The sequence below is a fragment of the Helianthus annuus genome, chromosome 3, assembly GCF_002127325.2.
Source record: "Helianthus annuus cultivar XRQ/B chromosome 3, HanXRQr2.0-SUNRISE, whole genome shotgun sequence".
NCBI classification, from domain to species: domain Eukaryota; kingdom Viridiplantae; phylum Streptophyta; class Magnoliopsida; order Asterales; family Asteraceae; genus Helianthus; species Helianthus annuus.
Window position 1 is genome coordinate 175,410,972 of NC_035435.2, and position 15,214 is coordinate 175,426,185.

Sequence of the window (15,214 nt, forward strand, 5' to 3'; positions counted from 1 at the left end):
CTGGAGTATCATCGTGCCACCAGCGGAACCACCCGATCATATCCATCTCCACTAGGCATATTGCCTATACACCAATTCAGGAGGAAACCCAATAAATATGGGAAAAACCCCCTTTGTGGGAATCGAACCGAGAACCTATTGGTCCCAAAGCCTTATCCCACCCCCAAGATACCACTAGGCTATAAAGCCATGGGTAACATGTCTTGTTTTGGAACTAACCAGCTGAAAGTGCACCCTTTAATTGGTTGGATTCACTTCTATATAAACCAACCCTTTGCAGCAAACACTCACCACAACCAAAAAACCCTCAGCTTTATCTAAACCTATTTTTGTTAACAATTTGTTTTATTCAGATGACAACCTTTCCATTTTTTGCAACCCTAATTTCATATCTGGTCCTTCTTCTACCTCTAGTAGCGTACGGATACAATAAGTTGGATATTACTTCATGGTGTGACCAAACACCACACCCGGAATCATGCAACTATTTCTTGGCCAATAATCAATATTCAGGTCAAGTGAAACAAAAATCTGACTTCATTAAGGCGTTATTAAAGGTGACCTTAGAGAGGGCGCAACACGCTGAGTCCAACACTCGTGGGCTCGGCCTAAAATGTCGCAACAAGCGTGAAAAAGCCGCATGGGAAGACTGCATTGAGCTTTATGAAAACACAGTTGAAAGGCTCAACATGACTGTTGATCCTCATAAGCCGTGTAACCAATATGAGATGCAAACTTGGCTCAGCACGGCTCTCACAAATGTCGAGACGTGTATAGCTGGGTTCCGAGAGCTTGGTGTTGGTGGCTACTTGTTGCCTCTACTGAGCAGCAATGATGTATCTTCTTTGATTAAAAATACACTGGCCATGAACAAAGGAGGATCTCCACCAAGTAGTTACAAAAAAGGAGGGTTCCCAACTTGGGTGAAGCCCGGTGATCGCAAGCTGTTACAATCTTCTAAACCTGAGGCGTCTCAGCAGGCTAATGTTGTGGTGGCTCAAGATGGTTCGGGTAATTACAAGACAATAGGAGAAGCTATCGCGGCTAAGTCTGGCAGCGGTAGGTATGTGATATACGTGAAAGCAGGTACTTACAAGGAGAATATTCAAATCGGTGCAAAGTCGAAGAACATAATGCTATTAGGAGATGGTATTGGAAAAACAATCATAACTGGTAGCAAAAGTGTTGGAGGAGGTGCTACCACTTTCAATTCAGCCACTGTTGGTAAGGAAATTCAATTATTTACAAGTCAAAATCACAAAAATAATATCCTATCCTTCGTGGATACCAAAATAACCATTGTCTAAAATGTTAGTCACTTGTTGGATGTCAATAGTTTCCTTTTCTTCCAACACGAGTTATTGTGATTAAAGCCATGTTGACCTTTAACATGGAATTTTTCTAAAAGGCAATATTATCTTAATTAGGAAGTTAATGATTTTCACAATTATATATTATTGTTTTTTAGAATTCACTCACCCACTAATACATTTATACTTACACATTTTTCATCATGAGATTAAACCTTAACCATTATAGAGAACCCTTTCTAGACACTTTGATAGAACTAAGCCATTTAGTACGTGTCAGTGCTCTTATATTTAATTTATTAATCAATATTGACTTATAGTAGTTTTTTTTTTATAAAATCAGGTATCCTGGGAGACGGATTTATTGGTCGTGGCATCACCTTTAGAAACACTGCGGGACCACAAAACCACCAGGCGGTGGCACTTCGGAGTGGTTCCGATCTCTCAATGTTCTACCAATGCAGCTTTGAAGGCTACCAAGACACACTCTATGTCCACTCCGATAGACAGTTCTATAGAGAATGTAACATATACGGGACTGTTGATTTTATTTTTGGTAATGCGGCCGTGGTTTTTCAAAATTGCAACATTTACGCCCGCAACCCGCCTAACAAGATGAACACTGTGACCGCACAAGGCCGGTCCGATCCAAACCAAAACACGGGAATCTCAATCATAAATTGTCGTGTCATGGCCGCCTCGGACCTCAAAGGGGCCACAGGGTCCGTTAAGACATATCTTGGCAGGCCATGGCACCAGTATTCAAGGACCGTGTTTATGAAAACATTCCTTGATGGTCTAGTGGACCCCACAGGCTGGATGCCATGGAGCGGAAACTTTGCGCTCAACACATTGTACTATGGAGAGTACATGAACACAGGCCCTGGTTCGTCAACTGCAAAACGGGTTAGCTGGAAGGGCTACCGTGTGATCACTAGCGCCACTGAGGCTGCAAAGTTCACCGTTGGAAACTTCATTGCCGGAGGTGCATGGTTGCCTGCGACCAAAGTGCCCTTCACTCCTGGCCTTTAATTCTCTCATTAGATATAACACTGAGGTGATATATTTTGAATCCGACATCATTAGTTACATTTATAAGGCTCAAGAATAAGGGGTTGGTAATTCAAAATCGGACATCGTTAGTTCATTCTTTATGCATTTATTAACGGTGAAATGTAAACATATTTTAATATTGTATAATATAGTCATTCGATTTTTTTACTTGAAAAATTATTGAAGTTTTGATACTATGATATTATGTTTATTTTTTTTTGAACTGCCGACAGAAAAATTTTATTCATTGTAACAAGGCGCTACCACTATAATTACATCAAACAAAACACATACACCAAACGACAATACAAAGTTACATTACTTTAGCCAAAGCAACTAAACCGGCACCATTCTTCCCATGTTAAGTGCATCTCCTTTGAGCGATTTTTAACCCACAGGTACGCCATTGCCTTCACTTCCTCCAAGACTTTACAGTATTCGGTGATCCTTGCCTGAAAATGACCTCATTTCTCATCCTTCAGATGCACCAAAAGTAACCAAAACAATAGCATTTATAGCTTTTTTCTTTTTCTTCGAACCTGTGCTGAATCCGTGTAACTCTAGCAAATCTTTAACATCGAAGGCAATGATCGGAGGCATTCTACACCATCCTGCAATATTCTGCCAAATGGTTTGCGCAAAGTGACACGAAACAAACAGATGTTCACTAGTCTCGTCATATTCACTGCATAACATACACCTTTGATTTTGTACCGGGATGTTACGAATCGATAACGCACACTTGGTCGGTAATCGTTCCATCTCTGATCTCCATGCTACGATAGCCACCTTTTTTGGAACCCAGTTATTCCACTCGAATACTCTACTTGGTCGCATTCTGTTAGCCGAGCTAAGTATTTTTTTCAATTTGAGTTGTAAACCATCTAAGTAGAATTTGTCTGTCTAAATTCACACATAACATATCATATATAAACTTTTATAAAATATTATACGAACAAGGAAACTAACTTAAGTGCTATACAATATATCACGAGATTATTAATAAAGTAATAATCGGTGACAGTTGTTGCACTACTAGAAAACAAATAAATAACAGTTTTTGTAGGAAATCCGTAGCAAGTGGGATCAGTTTGCTACAAAATTTTGACTAATTTAACATTTTATTTTTTAAAATTATTGATTTTTCTAAAATTGATAAATAACAAATAAATTAACTTTTTTTTTTTGTAGGAAATCTGTAGTAAACGGTGTTAGTTTGCTACAAATTTTTGACAAATTTGACATTTTATTTTAAAATTATTTATTTTTTTAAAAATGAATAATTACAAGTAAATTAAGTTTGCTTTGTAGGAAATCCGTAGCAACTAATGTCAATTTGCTACCAATTTCCGACGAATTTAATTTTTTTTCTTTTAATTATTTACTTTTCAAAAATTAAGAAATGAAAAATAGATTAACTTTTTTTTGTCGAAAATATGTAGCAAACGGTATCAATTTGTTACAACTTTCCGACAAATTTAGAAATTTTATTTTTTTAATTATTTATTTTGTTGTGGTTACAAATTATATAAACTTTTAATTTATTTTGTCTGAATTTTGTGGAAAAGCTAATAAATGTTGTGACCAAATTGCTACAAATAATTTTTGTGTGGAAATTTTGTTGGTAAATTGTAGAAAAGTTTTGGGTTTTTTTAGGTTTTCTTTTTTGTTAGCAAACCGAACAAAATTTGTAACAAAATTTGAGTTGTGGGAAATTTGTGAGAAACTTTTGTAGGAAAATATATAGTTTTCTAGTAGTGCAACAACCGTCACCGATTATTACTTTATTAATAATCTCGTGATATATTGTATAGCACTTAAGTTAGTTTCCTTGTTCGTATAATATTTTATAAAAGTTTATATATGATATGTTATGTGTGAATTTAGACAGACAAACTCTACTTAGATGGTTTACAACTCAAATTGAAAAAAATACTTAGCTCGGCTAACAGAATTGTTGGTGCACTTGTGTCTGTACTTTGTCTGTGTTCGGTCACGATGTAAAACGATGTTCCTGTTAGTCTTGTAAGTTTGACCAAGTCAACCATCCTCCGGTTTGACTTGGCCAAACAGTTGTTAAATGGTTGTAATGTGTCCTGTGTCGAAGGTTGGGCCATCGAAGGATTGTTTCTATCCTTCGATGAGCTCGAAAGATATACCACGAAGAATACTGATGGACTTCGAAGGATATGCAATCCTTCGAAGTATATGTGGATCCTTCGATGGCTTTGTGATCGACAGATGATCTTTCGGTCAATCTGCATGATCCTTCGACCAGACTTGCTGGGTTGGGTATAAATACCCATGCAGTGTGTTCACAGAATATAGATGCACACAGAAAGATAGAAAGATATTGAGAGCATTCTGTCCAGGAACACACACACACACTAGAGGGTTTGCAAAACTGATTTGTAAACATTGTGCTTGTAACCGGAACCTTTCATTCGCATTAATACAAGTGGTGTTAATCGGTGAATCTTTGTGTGTTTGTGTTTGTGCTTGTTTCATCCCGGTTTGCTCACTAGCTTGGATTCCGCACTTGCTAGTGTGTTAGTATAACAAGGTTAAGGTTGAATCTCATCCTCCGAGAGGGACCTACAAGTGGTATCAGAGCCGTGGCTCTTTACCTTGTTTAAAACCGGGTTTGTTCAAGTTCTTGGTGTGTTTGGACACTTGGTTTAGCACCCGTTTTTGGTGGTTTTCTTGCATTTTTAAACATAAAAACGTGTTCTAAACTAACCGGGAGTGTTCAAGAGCGGGTTGGGTAACTTCAAACTTGTTTTTAAGGAACTCGGTGATTTCCGGCCAAATTCCGGTCATAATTCCGGTGACCGGTTTCTGGATAAGGTTGTCCATTTTGGGTAATATTTTATTTGAAAAATCAAAGTTGGTAGAAAGGTACAGCCTGTCCATACCGTTTTGCCGAAAGTTGACTTCACCAACCCATCACCTTTTCACCAACCTGTCACATCAGTGTCAGTTGTGTCAGCTGCATTCGAAAGATATCCTTCGACATCGAAAGACCATCTTTCGATCAAAGACAGTTCGATAGATAAGCATCTTTCTAACAGTCTTTCGAAGTTTGAGGATTATCCTTCGATCAAGGGAATCTATTCGAAAGATAAGGACCTATATTCGAAAAATAAGGATCTTTCAAATTGTGAATCGTTCGAATTTGTGAATCTTTCGAAAACATTGTTCGAGATTCAACAGTGATCTTTCGAACACTGTTGATCTTTCGAACAAGTGTTGATCCTTCGATTGTGTGTCTGTTTTAGTTCAACAAGTTTCTGTCTTTCGAGCTTGGATCTTTCGGCTGGTCACTTATAATCTTTTAGTTGTTTTGAGTGTTATTTTCAGGAGTTTAATTTATAAAACATGAATCCGAGTTGGTGGGGAACTCCGGCTCCAGACAGTGGAAAATATACAAGTTCGGGTTCAACTTCCTCATGGTGGGGTACACCGGCTCCAGACAGTGGAAAGTACACATGTACAAGTCTGTCACCTTCATGGGCCGAGTCTCCGGTGTCTACATCTTCACAAGCAAATGCCATATCGTCAAGTCAATGGGCATTAGTATCGAATCAAACTCCGAGCATCCAAAGTATCTTATTGAGCGAAAGTGAAACCGGAAGTTTGAATCGACCTCCGAAGTTGATGCATTTAAATGAATATCTGGGCTGGGTTGATAGATTCCGTACATACGTTCTTGGTCAAAACACCGAACTGTGGATACGTTTCACCACAGATTTCGATCAAGCTATAGAAGTTGCTGCTTCGACTGCTACGTTTGCCGATCTTCCTGAAGATCAAAAGAAAACGTATGATCTGGAAAAGAAAGCATACGCCATTCTCACTCAGGCGTTGAGCAAGGATATCTACCACCGGTCTGTCAGTTTCAAGACAACTAAGAAGTTGTGGGACGGGTTGAAAACCAGAGGAGTAGGGAATGAAGCAACACGTCAATTGCGTCATGATCTGCTCAAGAAAGAATTTGACTGTTTCACGTGCATGGATAAGGAGTCTTTGGGAGACATGACAAGCCGGTTTTATCATTTGCTTACTGAGTTGAATAATTTTGGTGTAGCAACAACTCAAGCAGAAGTGGTGAAGAAGTTTGCTGATGCTTTGCCTCCTCAATGGAGTAGTTTCTTGGAAATCCTGAAGTATAACGGAGTGTTGAGAACTACAAATATCAACGACTTCGTGCAGCTTTTGGAAAACAAGGATCAGGAGGAAACATTAAAGGCGAAGAGAGTTCCATTGCCACAAAATCCAGAAATGTATTATGGAACTTCCAGTACTTCGTCTGCAAGAACAGGTCCACATGCTCCTCTACAAACGGCGTTTGTCACAAGCACGGATATGTATGGCAATCCGGTGCAAGTTCATGTTAAGCCACCTCCCACCACAGACATGTATGGAAATCCAATACAACCACCTCCTCCTCCTCCTGCTCAACAACAACGTGCGTATTATGGAGGAACATCATCTGCTGGTCAGCAATCAAAGCCAAGTACAGTACAGCTCGACACTTCAAGCTTCTCTAAAGTCAGTGTAGAAGTAGCTAAGGAACACATGGAGCTACTTAACACTGTAGTGAGCGCGTACTGTGGGTTAATAGAAGGTCAGATTGGCAACATTAATCTGACACAAGAAGACTATCGGCAGATTGATAAGGAAGAGATGGACTTGATGGATATCAAGTGGGCCTTTGCTAGTGCTGTGAGAAGGGCAAAGGATTGGATGGAAAGTACTGGCAGAACCAGCTTGGAGAGTAAGAGAGACACCAAGTATGGGTTCGATAAACAGGCTGTAAAGTGCTTCAACTGTGGTGAACGAGGTCACTTTAAAAGGGAATGTACAAAGCCAGCACAGCACGGGAACCAAAACCCCTTCAGAAACCAAGGCAACCAGCAGAACCAGAACATAAACAATGAGCGTACATTGGTGCCTGTCAACAACCAAACCAACCGGGCACTTGCGGTTCAGGTGGATGAAGGTTGTGACTGGTCAATCCAGTTGGGTGGTGATGCTCCTGATGGAACAGCATGTTTTGCTCAAGTTGTGAAGGATTTAGTTCACACCAGTGGTGGAGAATCTTCCGCCAGTGGTGGTGAATCTTCTGAAGATGAAGACTCTTCTGGGTACAGCAGGAGTGTTGATGAAGAATCATCCAGTTCAGGTGATGATCATGTGGGTGAGACAACAAATGCTTCGGTTGATGCTGATATTGATGAGCTCTTGGAGGAAGCTGCAGCTCTAAGTGATAGAAGATCTATTCTGGTGGATCAAGCTGCTTGTACTTCGTCTTCTCCCAATTCAGCCTTTATGGCTAATGTCGACGGTTCATCAAGTCAGGTATGTGTCGATGAACCCGCTGTTGTTAATTGTGATGAATGTGATAGGTTGCGTGCTAGATGTGCTGATATAGAGAAAAGTATGTCTGAGTTGCAAGGCAAACATGATGCTGTACAAGCTAGTTTGTTTGACTTGCAAGACAAACATACTACAGTGAATGAGAATCTGTGTGACTTGCAAAGTAAGCATGAAGCTTTGCAAGAAAAGTATGATGTGACTTTTATTCACAATCAGAAATTGACTGTGGACCTTTCCAAATGCACTGAAGCCAACATGTTTTACGAAAACCATGAAAAGGAATTTAAGTCGGTAATCGAAAAATTAAAGAAAGATAAAACCGAACTAACTAAAATGGTTTCCAGAAAACAAACGGACATTAATTTGTATATATCTCGTCTTGAGACAATGCAAAAAGAAATGGCTTGTGTAAAAACGGAAAGTGAGGCAATCCAACTCAAGTTAGATAGTTATTTGAGTTCTAGCTATGTGTTGGATCACATCATTGATGTCCAAAAGGAGAAAAGGGACGTCACGTGCATAGGCTATAAGAATTGTCCACCACCAGTGAGACATAATTATGATGCCATGCCGGATGAAGAGGACAGAGGTTCTTTGAACCATCTGTGCCTCTAGATGTGAAAGAGTTTGCAGCAGGACTCGGATACCAGAAAGAAGTATCCTCAGATTCAGATGTGTCAGCAGATACATTTGTAACTGCTGAACAGAATCAGGATCCTCCAGTTGTGATTGAGGATGCTGATTCTTCTGATGATGAATCTGATGATACTGATTCAGCAAAGTCTGATGCGGTAGTTAAAAATGAGGACATACCTCTTGAGAATCATATTCTATGTGATCCTCCTGCAAAACCTGCTAAGACTGTTGCAATCAAGTCCTCATCTGCAGAAGAGTCGGAGAGTGTGAACTTGCTGTACACTCTTGTTGGTGATGATAAGATTTATTCAGACAAAGATTTTCCTATTAAGAATGTTAATCAATCCTTAATCAGTAAAGTCTTTGAGAATTCGACTAGTAAGTTTTTGGGAAAGACAGGACCACGTGTTACAGTTACACAGTGTCCTCCTATTCCAAAGGATGAAATTCGAAAACAATATGGCAACAAGAAATTACCAACAGTGCAGAAACAGCAAAATCACACCAAGCCAAAAGCAAAATCACCGGCTCAAACTCAAAAGAAGCCGAATCAGAAGAAAAACAAGAATGTAAACTTTGTGAAATCGACGGGAACGGACAAAATTGAAACGTTTGAAAATAAATCTAACTTAGATTTTGTCAAGAAAGCTACTGTTTTGAAAAGAATTGAACAAAACAGTTCAAAGCCTAGTACCTCGGGTTCACAAAATTCAACATCATCGGCTAAACAATCACATGATACTTCGGGGTTTGTTGAACGAAGATCATGTTTTGAGTGTGGAACAATTGGACATATAATTCGAAATTGTCCATATCTTCATAAACAAAAAGGAAAAGTTGATGTTCCCTGTGACCAAACTGACCGTAAGCAATCTGTTTCTGTAAAGCAAGATCCCCGCCTTGTAAAAGAAAGGGAAAAGAAACAAAAACGCCAACAGGTCAAGAAAATTGAAAAGGCAATTAACACCGATGTGGTTAACAAATCATCTGTTTCTGTCAAACCAGAAAATTCAAAAACTTCAGACAACCATGAAGTTAAAATTTTAAAGAAAGACACTGGTAAAACAAAACAGACATGGAAACCTAAAACGGTTACTGAATCAGGGGGAACATCACAATTCACCAACCATCAAAGACAAGAAGTTATTGTCATTGATGAAAATGGAAGACCCAAGACCACAATGGCTTGGGTCCCCATCTCCAACTAATTCATTTGAGTTCATGTGCAGGGTGTTCCAGGAGGAACTATCAGTAGTCATTGGATTGTTGATAGTGGGGCATCCAGGCACATGACAGGCGACATGAAGCTTCTCTATGACGTCAAATCTATTAGAGGAGGTTATGTTGCTTTTGCTGGAGATAAAGGTGGATATATTACGGGTGAAGGAATGATATCCAACGGGATTGTCAGCTTTGACAAGATCAACTTTGTGCAACAACTTGATCACAATCTTCTTAGTGTTTCTCAAATCTGTGACAAGCAGTTCTCAGTACACTTTGATGCTAATGGATGTTATGTGCTGAAGCCGGGCTTCAAAATTCCAAAAGAATGGATTCTCTTGTCAGCTCCAAGGATAAATGATTTGTACGTCCTTGATATGAGCCAAGCTATTACTACGTCTGCACAAGCAACTTGTTTCGTTTCCAAAGCCACAGAAAAAGACACTATCTCTTGGCACAGACGAATGGGTCACATTCACTTACGCAAAATGAATCATTTGGTTTCAAATGAACTGGTGAATGGTGTTCCCCTAAAAAATTTCCATCTTCAAGACGTCTGTGTTTCGTGCCAGAAAGGAAAGCAAACGAAGAAGAAGCACCCTACAAAGAAGATCAACACGGTGGCAGTTCCTCTTGAACGTTTGCATATGGATTTGTTCGGTCCTGTCAAGCACAAGAGTATTCGGGGTGATCAATACTGCCTCGTGATAACTGATGATTATTCAAGATTTTCTTGGGTGGCGTTCATGGCACACAAGAGTGAAACCTTTGGTATTATCAAAAACTTGATCATTCAGATTGAGAATTTGTACAAATTGAAGGTTAGGCAGATACGTAGCGACAATGGTACTGAATTTAAGAATCATGCCATGACGGAGTTTTGCACTTCAAAGGGTATTCTTCATGAGTTTAGTGCAGCTTATACTCCTCAACAGAATGGCGTCGCTGAACGTAAGAACCGCACATTGATCGAGACTGCTAGGACAATGTTGGTAGAGTCGCAGTTGCCCATTCCATTCTGGACTGAAGCTGTGGCCTCTGCATGTTACACATTGAACCGAGTTCTTACAGTCAAAAGACATAATAAGACCTGCTTTGAGCTTCTTCAAAAACGGAAACCAGATTTGTCTTATCTTGAACCGTTTGGAGCTCCTTGTACAATCATCGATCCTAATGGAAAGTTTGGGGCAAAAGCAATTGACGGATACTTTCTTGGGTATGCCACCCCTAACTTACGAGTCTGGAATCTAGAGACTAAAAGGGTCGAGGAATGGTCTGAGGTCAGAGTACAAAGGCACACTTTGCCAGTCAAATGTCCTGGTCAGCCTTGGATGTTTGAGTACGATGACTTTTTCAATTCGATCAATGTTGAAGCCGTTGAAGAAAGTGCTGCGGCAAGGATGTTTTTCGAGAGTGACAATGCAACAGTTTCACCAGTGGTTCGTCCAATTCTTGTCAATCAAGAACCATCTTCGGTGAACAACAATACTCTCGACAATGAGGATTTTCACGATGCTGCCGAATTGAACGAATCTTCAGAGGATGATGAATTTCTAGATGCAGATCAAGAAGCTCCAACAGCAGTTCATGGTACTTCAGAGGGTACTCCTCCAGTGGATGCCCATAGAACAGCTGAAGCAACTGCATCATCCTCTTCGTCAATTCCGGGCATTGATTTAGTTGTTGATCTCAATCTCAACAACCTGGGTATAAATATTCCAGTTCCAGATAATCCAGAAACAAGGATTCATAATACCCATCCTCAACAAAACATCATCGGAAATGTGCAAAGTGGCATTCAAACACGAAACATGTTGCGAAACAACAACAATGCAGGCCTGTATGCAGCTATTCGAGAATCCGGGCAACAAAATGATTGGTCTTTCGCGTGTTATGTCTCACAGGAAGAGCCAAGAACTTGGAAAGAAGCCATGAAAGATAATTCTTGGGTTGAAGCAATGCAGGAAGAACTGCAACAATTCCAGAAGCTTGGTGTCTGGAAACTCGTAGAGAAACCTGCTGGATACAAGAAGATTGGTACCCGTTGGGTTTTCAAGTGCAAAAAGGATGATCGCGGAGTTGTTATCCGGAACAAAGCACGTTTAGTCGTTCAAGGTTTTCGTCAGATTGAAGGGATCGACTACAACGAAGTCTATGCACCTGTTGCACGTCTCGAAGCAATTCGAATCTTTCTAGCCTATGCGTCCTTCAAAGGATTCAAGGTTTATCAGATGGACGTGAAAAGTGCATTCTTACATGGTGTGGTTGAAGAAGAGGTGTATGTCGAACAACCTCCAGGTTTTGAAGATCCTATCCATCCCGATCGGGTTTGGTTGCTCAACAAAGCTCTATATGGTCTTCATCAAGCACCGCGAGCTTGGTATGCAACCTTATCACACTATCTGCTGGAGAATGGTTTTCGTAGAGGTCTTATCGACTGTACTCTTTTCATCAAAGAACAAGATGGAGATCTTCTTCTGGTACAGGTATATGTTGATGATATTATTTTTGGTTCTACTAATGATGTCTTGTGTAGGAATTTCGAGCGCATTATGCAGGATAAATTCGAGATGAGTGCTATGGGGGAAATGACCTTCTTCTTGGGCCTACAAGTGCAACAAACTGAGTCTGGGATATTCATCCATCAGACTAAATATGTTGGCGACATCTTGAGCCGGTTCCAGATGTCTGATGCAACGCCCATTGGTACCCCATTGCCAACTAATCACGGAATTACTCTAGACTTGAAGGGTGAAGCTGTTAGTCCTTCATACTACCGCGCAATGATCGGATCTCTTATGCATCTCACAGCATCAAGGCCAGACATAATGTACCCAACGTGCCTGCTTGCCAGATATCAAGTCAATCCAAAGGCCTCACATCTTGCAGCTGTTAAAAGGATTTTTCGTTATTTGAAGGCTTACCCTGACACCGGTCTGTGGTACCCTAGAGGTAATAACTTTGAACTGGTTGCATTCAGTGATTCTGATTTTGGCGGATGCAAAATCGACGGCAAATCCACAACGGCTGGATGTCAGTTTTTAGGAAATCGCCTAGTCACATGGCAGTGCAAGAAGCAGACATGCGTCGCTACATCAACATGCGAAGCTGAATACATTGCTGCCTCAAGTTGTTGCTCCCAAGTTCTGTGGATCCAACAACAATTGCGGGACTACGGTTTTGAATTCCTAACTACTCCTATTTACGTTGATAATTCTGCTGCTTTACAGATCACTAGAAATCCTGTGCAGCATTCAAAGACCAAACACATCGAAATCAAATATCACTTCATACGTGATTGCTTTGAGAAAAGGCTAATCGATGTTGTTAAGGTCCACACCGATGACCAACGTGCCGACCTTTTTACCAAAGCATTTGACAAATCAAGATTTGACTTTTTATTATTGGTAAACGGCATTAAGGTCAAGCAAGAGTAAAACCAACATCGGAAAATCATTTTTGTAAATACCTTTGTGTTTTAAATTTATCTTAGTTTGTTGATTTTAGGGGGAGTAAATCCAAAAATTTGAAATCCAAAAACATCGAAAAAATTTCAAAAACACAAAAACAATAGAAAAACAAAAATGAGTTTCCTGGCGAGCAAAAGAGAAAATGATAGTACATCAGTGGTCTATCCAAACCTCTTTAAACCTTAAATGAAAAACGATAAGCAGCTCTATATAAGATGTATCGGTAGGCTCACAATCATTTTAAAGTGTACAGGGTGATATAAATCTTAAATCGACTGAAGACCAGGTGGGAACCATTCATTGGCATATGGTCTTAGTACCGAAATTTCGTTTGATAGATTGCCGAGTTCTGAGATATTCGGTCTTTATGCTGCTTATCATCTGGGTATCATGGTTGTTTCTTTTACCGAAAAATAACGGGGACGCAAGTCTAGATCTTCCATGATACTATACATACGTGTACATATTACATACTGCATTCGACCTCAATAAGTGATAAACAATCACATGTCCAAACAAATAAGTGATAAAATATCACATTTATCCGGGAGTCAAGTTCGTCTCTCTGCTGTACGAAAGTACTGACCTGTTCACGGTCTTGCTCCTGTGCCCTCATGCATATGAAAATCAAGTTCCTCATCAATAAGTGATTCTATCACATAGGGCTTGTTTTCATTCAAAATAAGTGAGAATCTCACATCATATACGGTCAAACAGATGATAATCGATATACTCACCGGTAAGATGAACCCTCGTGCATACCTTGATACGGGAATGTGTCGTGATGTGGATGAACATCGGTCGGTAAGTATAAATCATACCTAACGTATCCCCTCACCATGATTACATCTGATAAGTTGAGTTTAAGTGGACAACAATACCGATAATTGTTATAGGATGCTTATCTTAATGTTAACTAACTGAACAACAAGAGCGTTTTGGCATGACCGTACACTGATATGATTCTCTTACCCTCGAAACTCGCAAAAAGAATGTCTGTATATATTTATTTACTGCTTTCAGTCTTTACATTTGAAATATTCAAAAATACCAAAAAGATTTTATTTCTATTTTATTTTCGATCGTACGATGTTGGAGCTCGAGTCTTCGTTACCTGAAACCTGAACGAAAACCGAATTGACTAAATCTTCATAAACGGTCGAAATTTGCAAGTTTTGAAAGTTGGAAACTAAAATTGATAAATTTGTAAAACTTTCAAACTGTCGGACGGTGTTTGATTGTGACATGGTCATTCGTGTGTCACTTGTTTATGCTAACTATATTCCAAGCAGTTGTTCTCATTACGCGTTTAGATTTCTTGCATGTGCAGATTCTAAAGGCTAGGAGAACATAGTCGATGACAAGCTTCGGAAGGAAGACACGACGTGAAGGCACTCAAAAGATGAAGATGATCGAGTTGCCGCTGACCATCATCAACACCACAAGGATCTCAAGCTGTAAAGATCAAGTTATTCACGAGCATAACTCAAGGGGGAGCTTATGTTAAGGGGGAGTTTGTCAACACACTTCCTACATGATACGGGTAGTTTGTTGATACACTTTCTATTTTCAAGACGTGAAGACTTTAAAGATCCTCCGACATTGAAGACTTGAAAGGACATCAGAGTCTTGAAGACATGAAGATCAACGATGATCAAGATCGAGACAAATCTGCACCCATCGAAGATCGAGACAAAGCTACAGCCAAGGGGGAGTTTGTTGGTGCACTTGTGTCTGTACTTTATCTGTGTTCGGTCACGATGTAAAACGATGTTCCTGTTAGTCTTGTAAGTTTGACCAAGTCAACCATCCTCCGGTTTGACTTGGCCAAACAGTTGTTAAATGGTTGTAATGTGTCCTGTGTCGAAGGTTGGGCCATCGAAGGATTGTTTCTATCCTTCGATGAGCTCGAAAGATATACCACGAAGAATACTGATGGACTTCGAAGGATATGCAATCCTTCGAAGTATATGTGGATCCTTCGATGGCTTTGTGATCGACAGATGATCTTTCGGTCAATCTGCATGATCCTTCGACCAGACTTGCTGGGTTGGGTATAAATACCCATGCAGTGTGTTCACAGAATATAGATGCACACAGAAAGATAGAAAGATATTGAGAGCATTCTGTCCAGGAACACACACA

The 15,214-nt window shown here is 39.9% G+C and overlaps 2 protein-coding genes across 2 annotated transcripts; one reads left to right on the top strand and one right to left on the bottom strand.

Moving 5' to 3' along the window:
* The first annotated feature begins 307 nt into the window (after positions 1–307).
* On the top strand, positions 308–2,516 carry LOC110931036 (pectinesterase 2). Its single transcript, XM_022174433.2, has 2 exons — positions 308–1,224; positions 1,654–2,516. Exons 1-2 carry the CDS (start codon positions 354–356, stop codon positions 2,340–2,342), a joined length of 1,560 nt encoding a protein of 519 aa, XP_022030125.1. The 5' UTR covers positions 308–353; the 3' UTR covers positions 2,343–2,516.
* Positions 2,517–2,834: 318 nt separating this feature from the next.
* Positions 2,835–3,200, bottom strand: LOC110932658. Its single transcript, XM_022175978.1, has one exon. It carries the CDS (start codon positions 3,198–3,200, stop codon positions 2,835–2,837), a length of 366 nt encoding a protein of 121 aa, XP_022031670.1.
* Between the last annotated feature and the right edge of the window lie 12,014 nt (positions 3,201–15,214).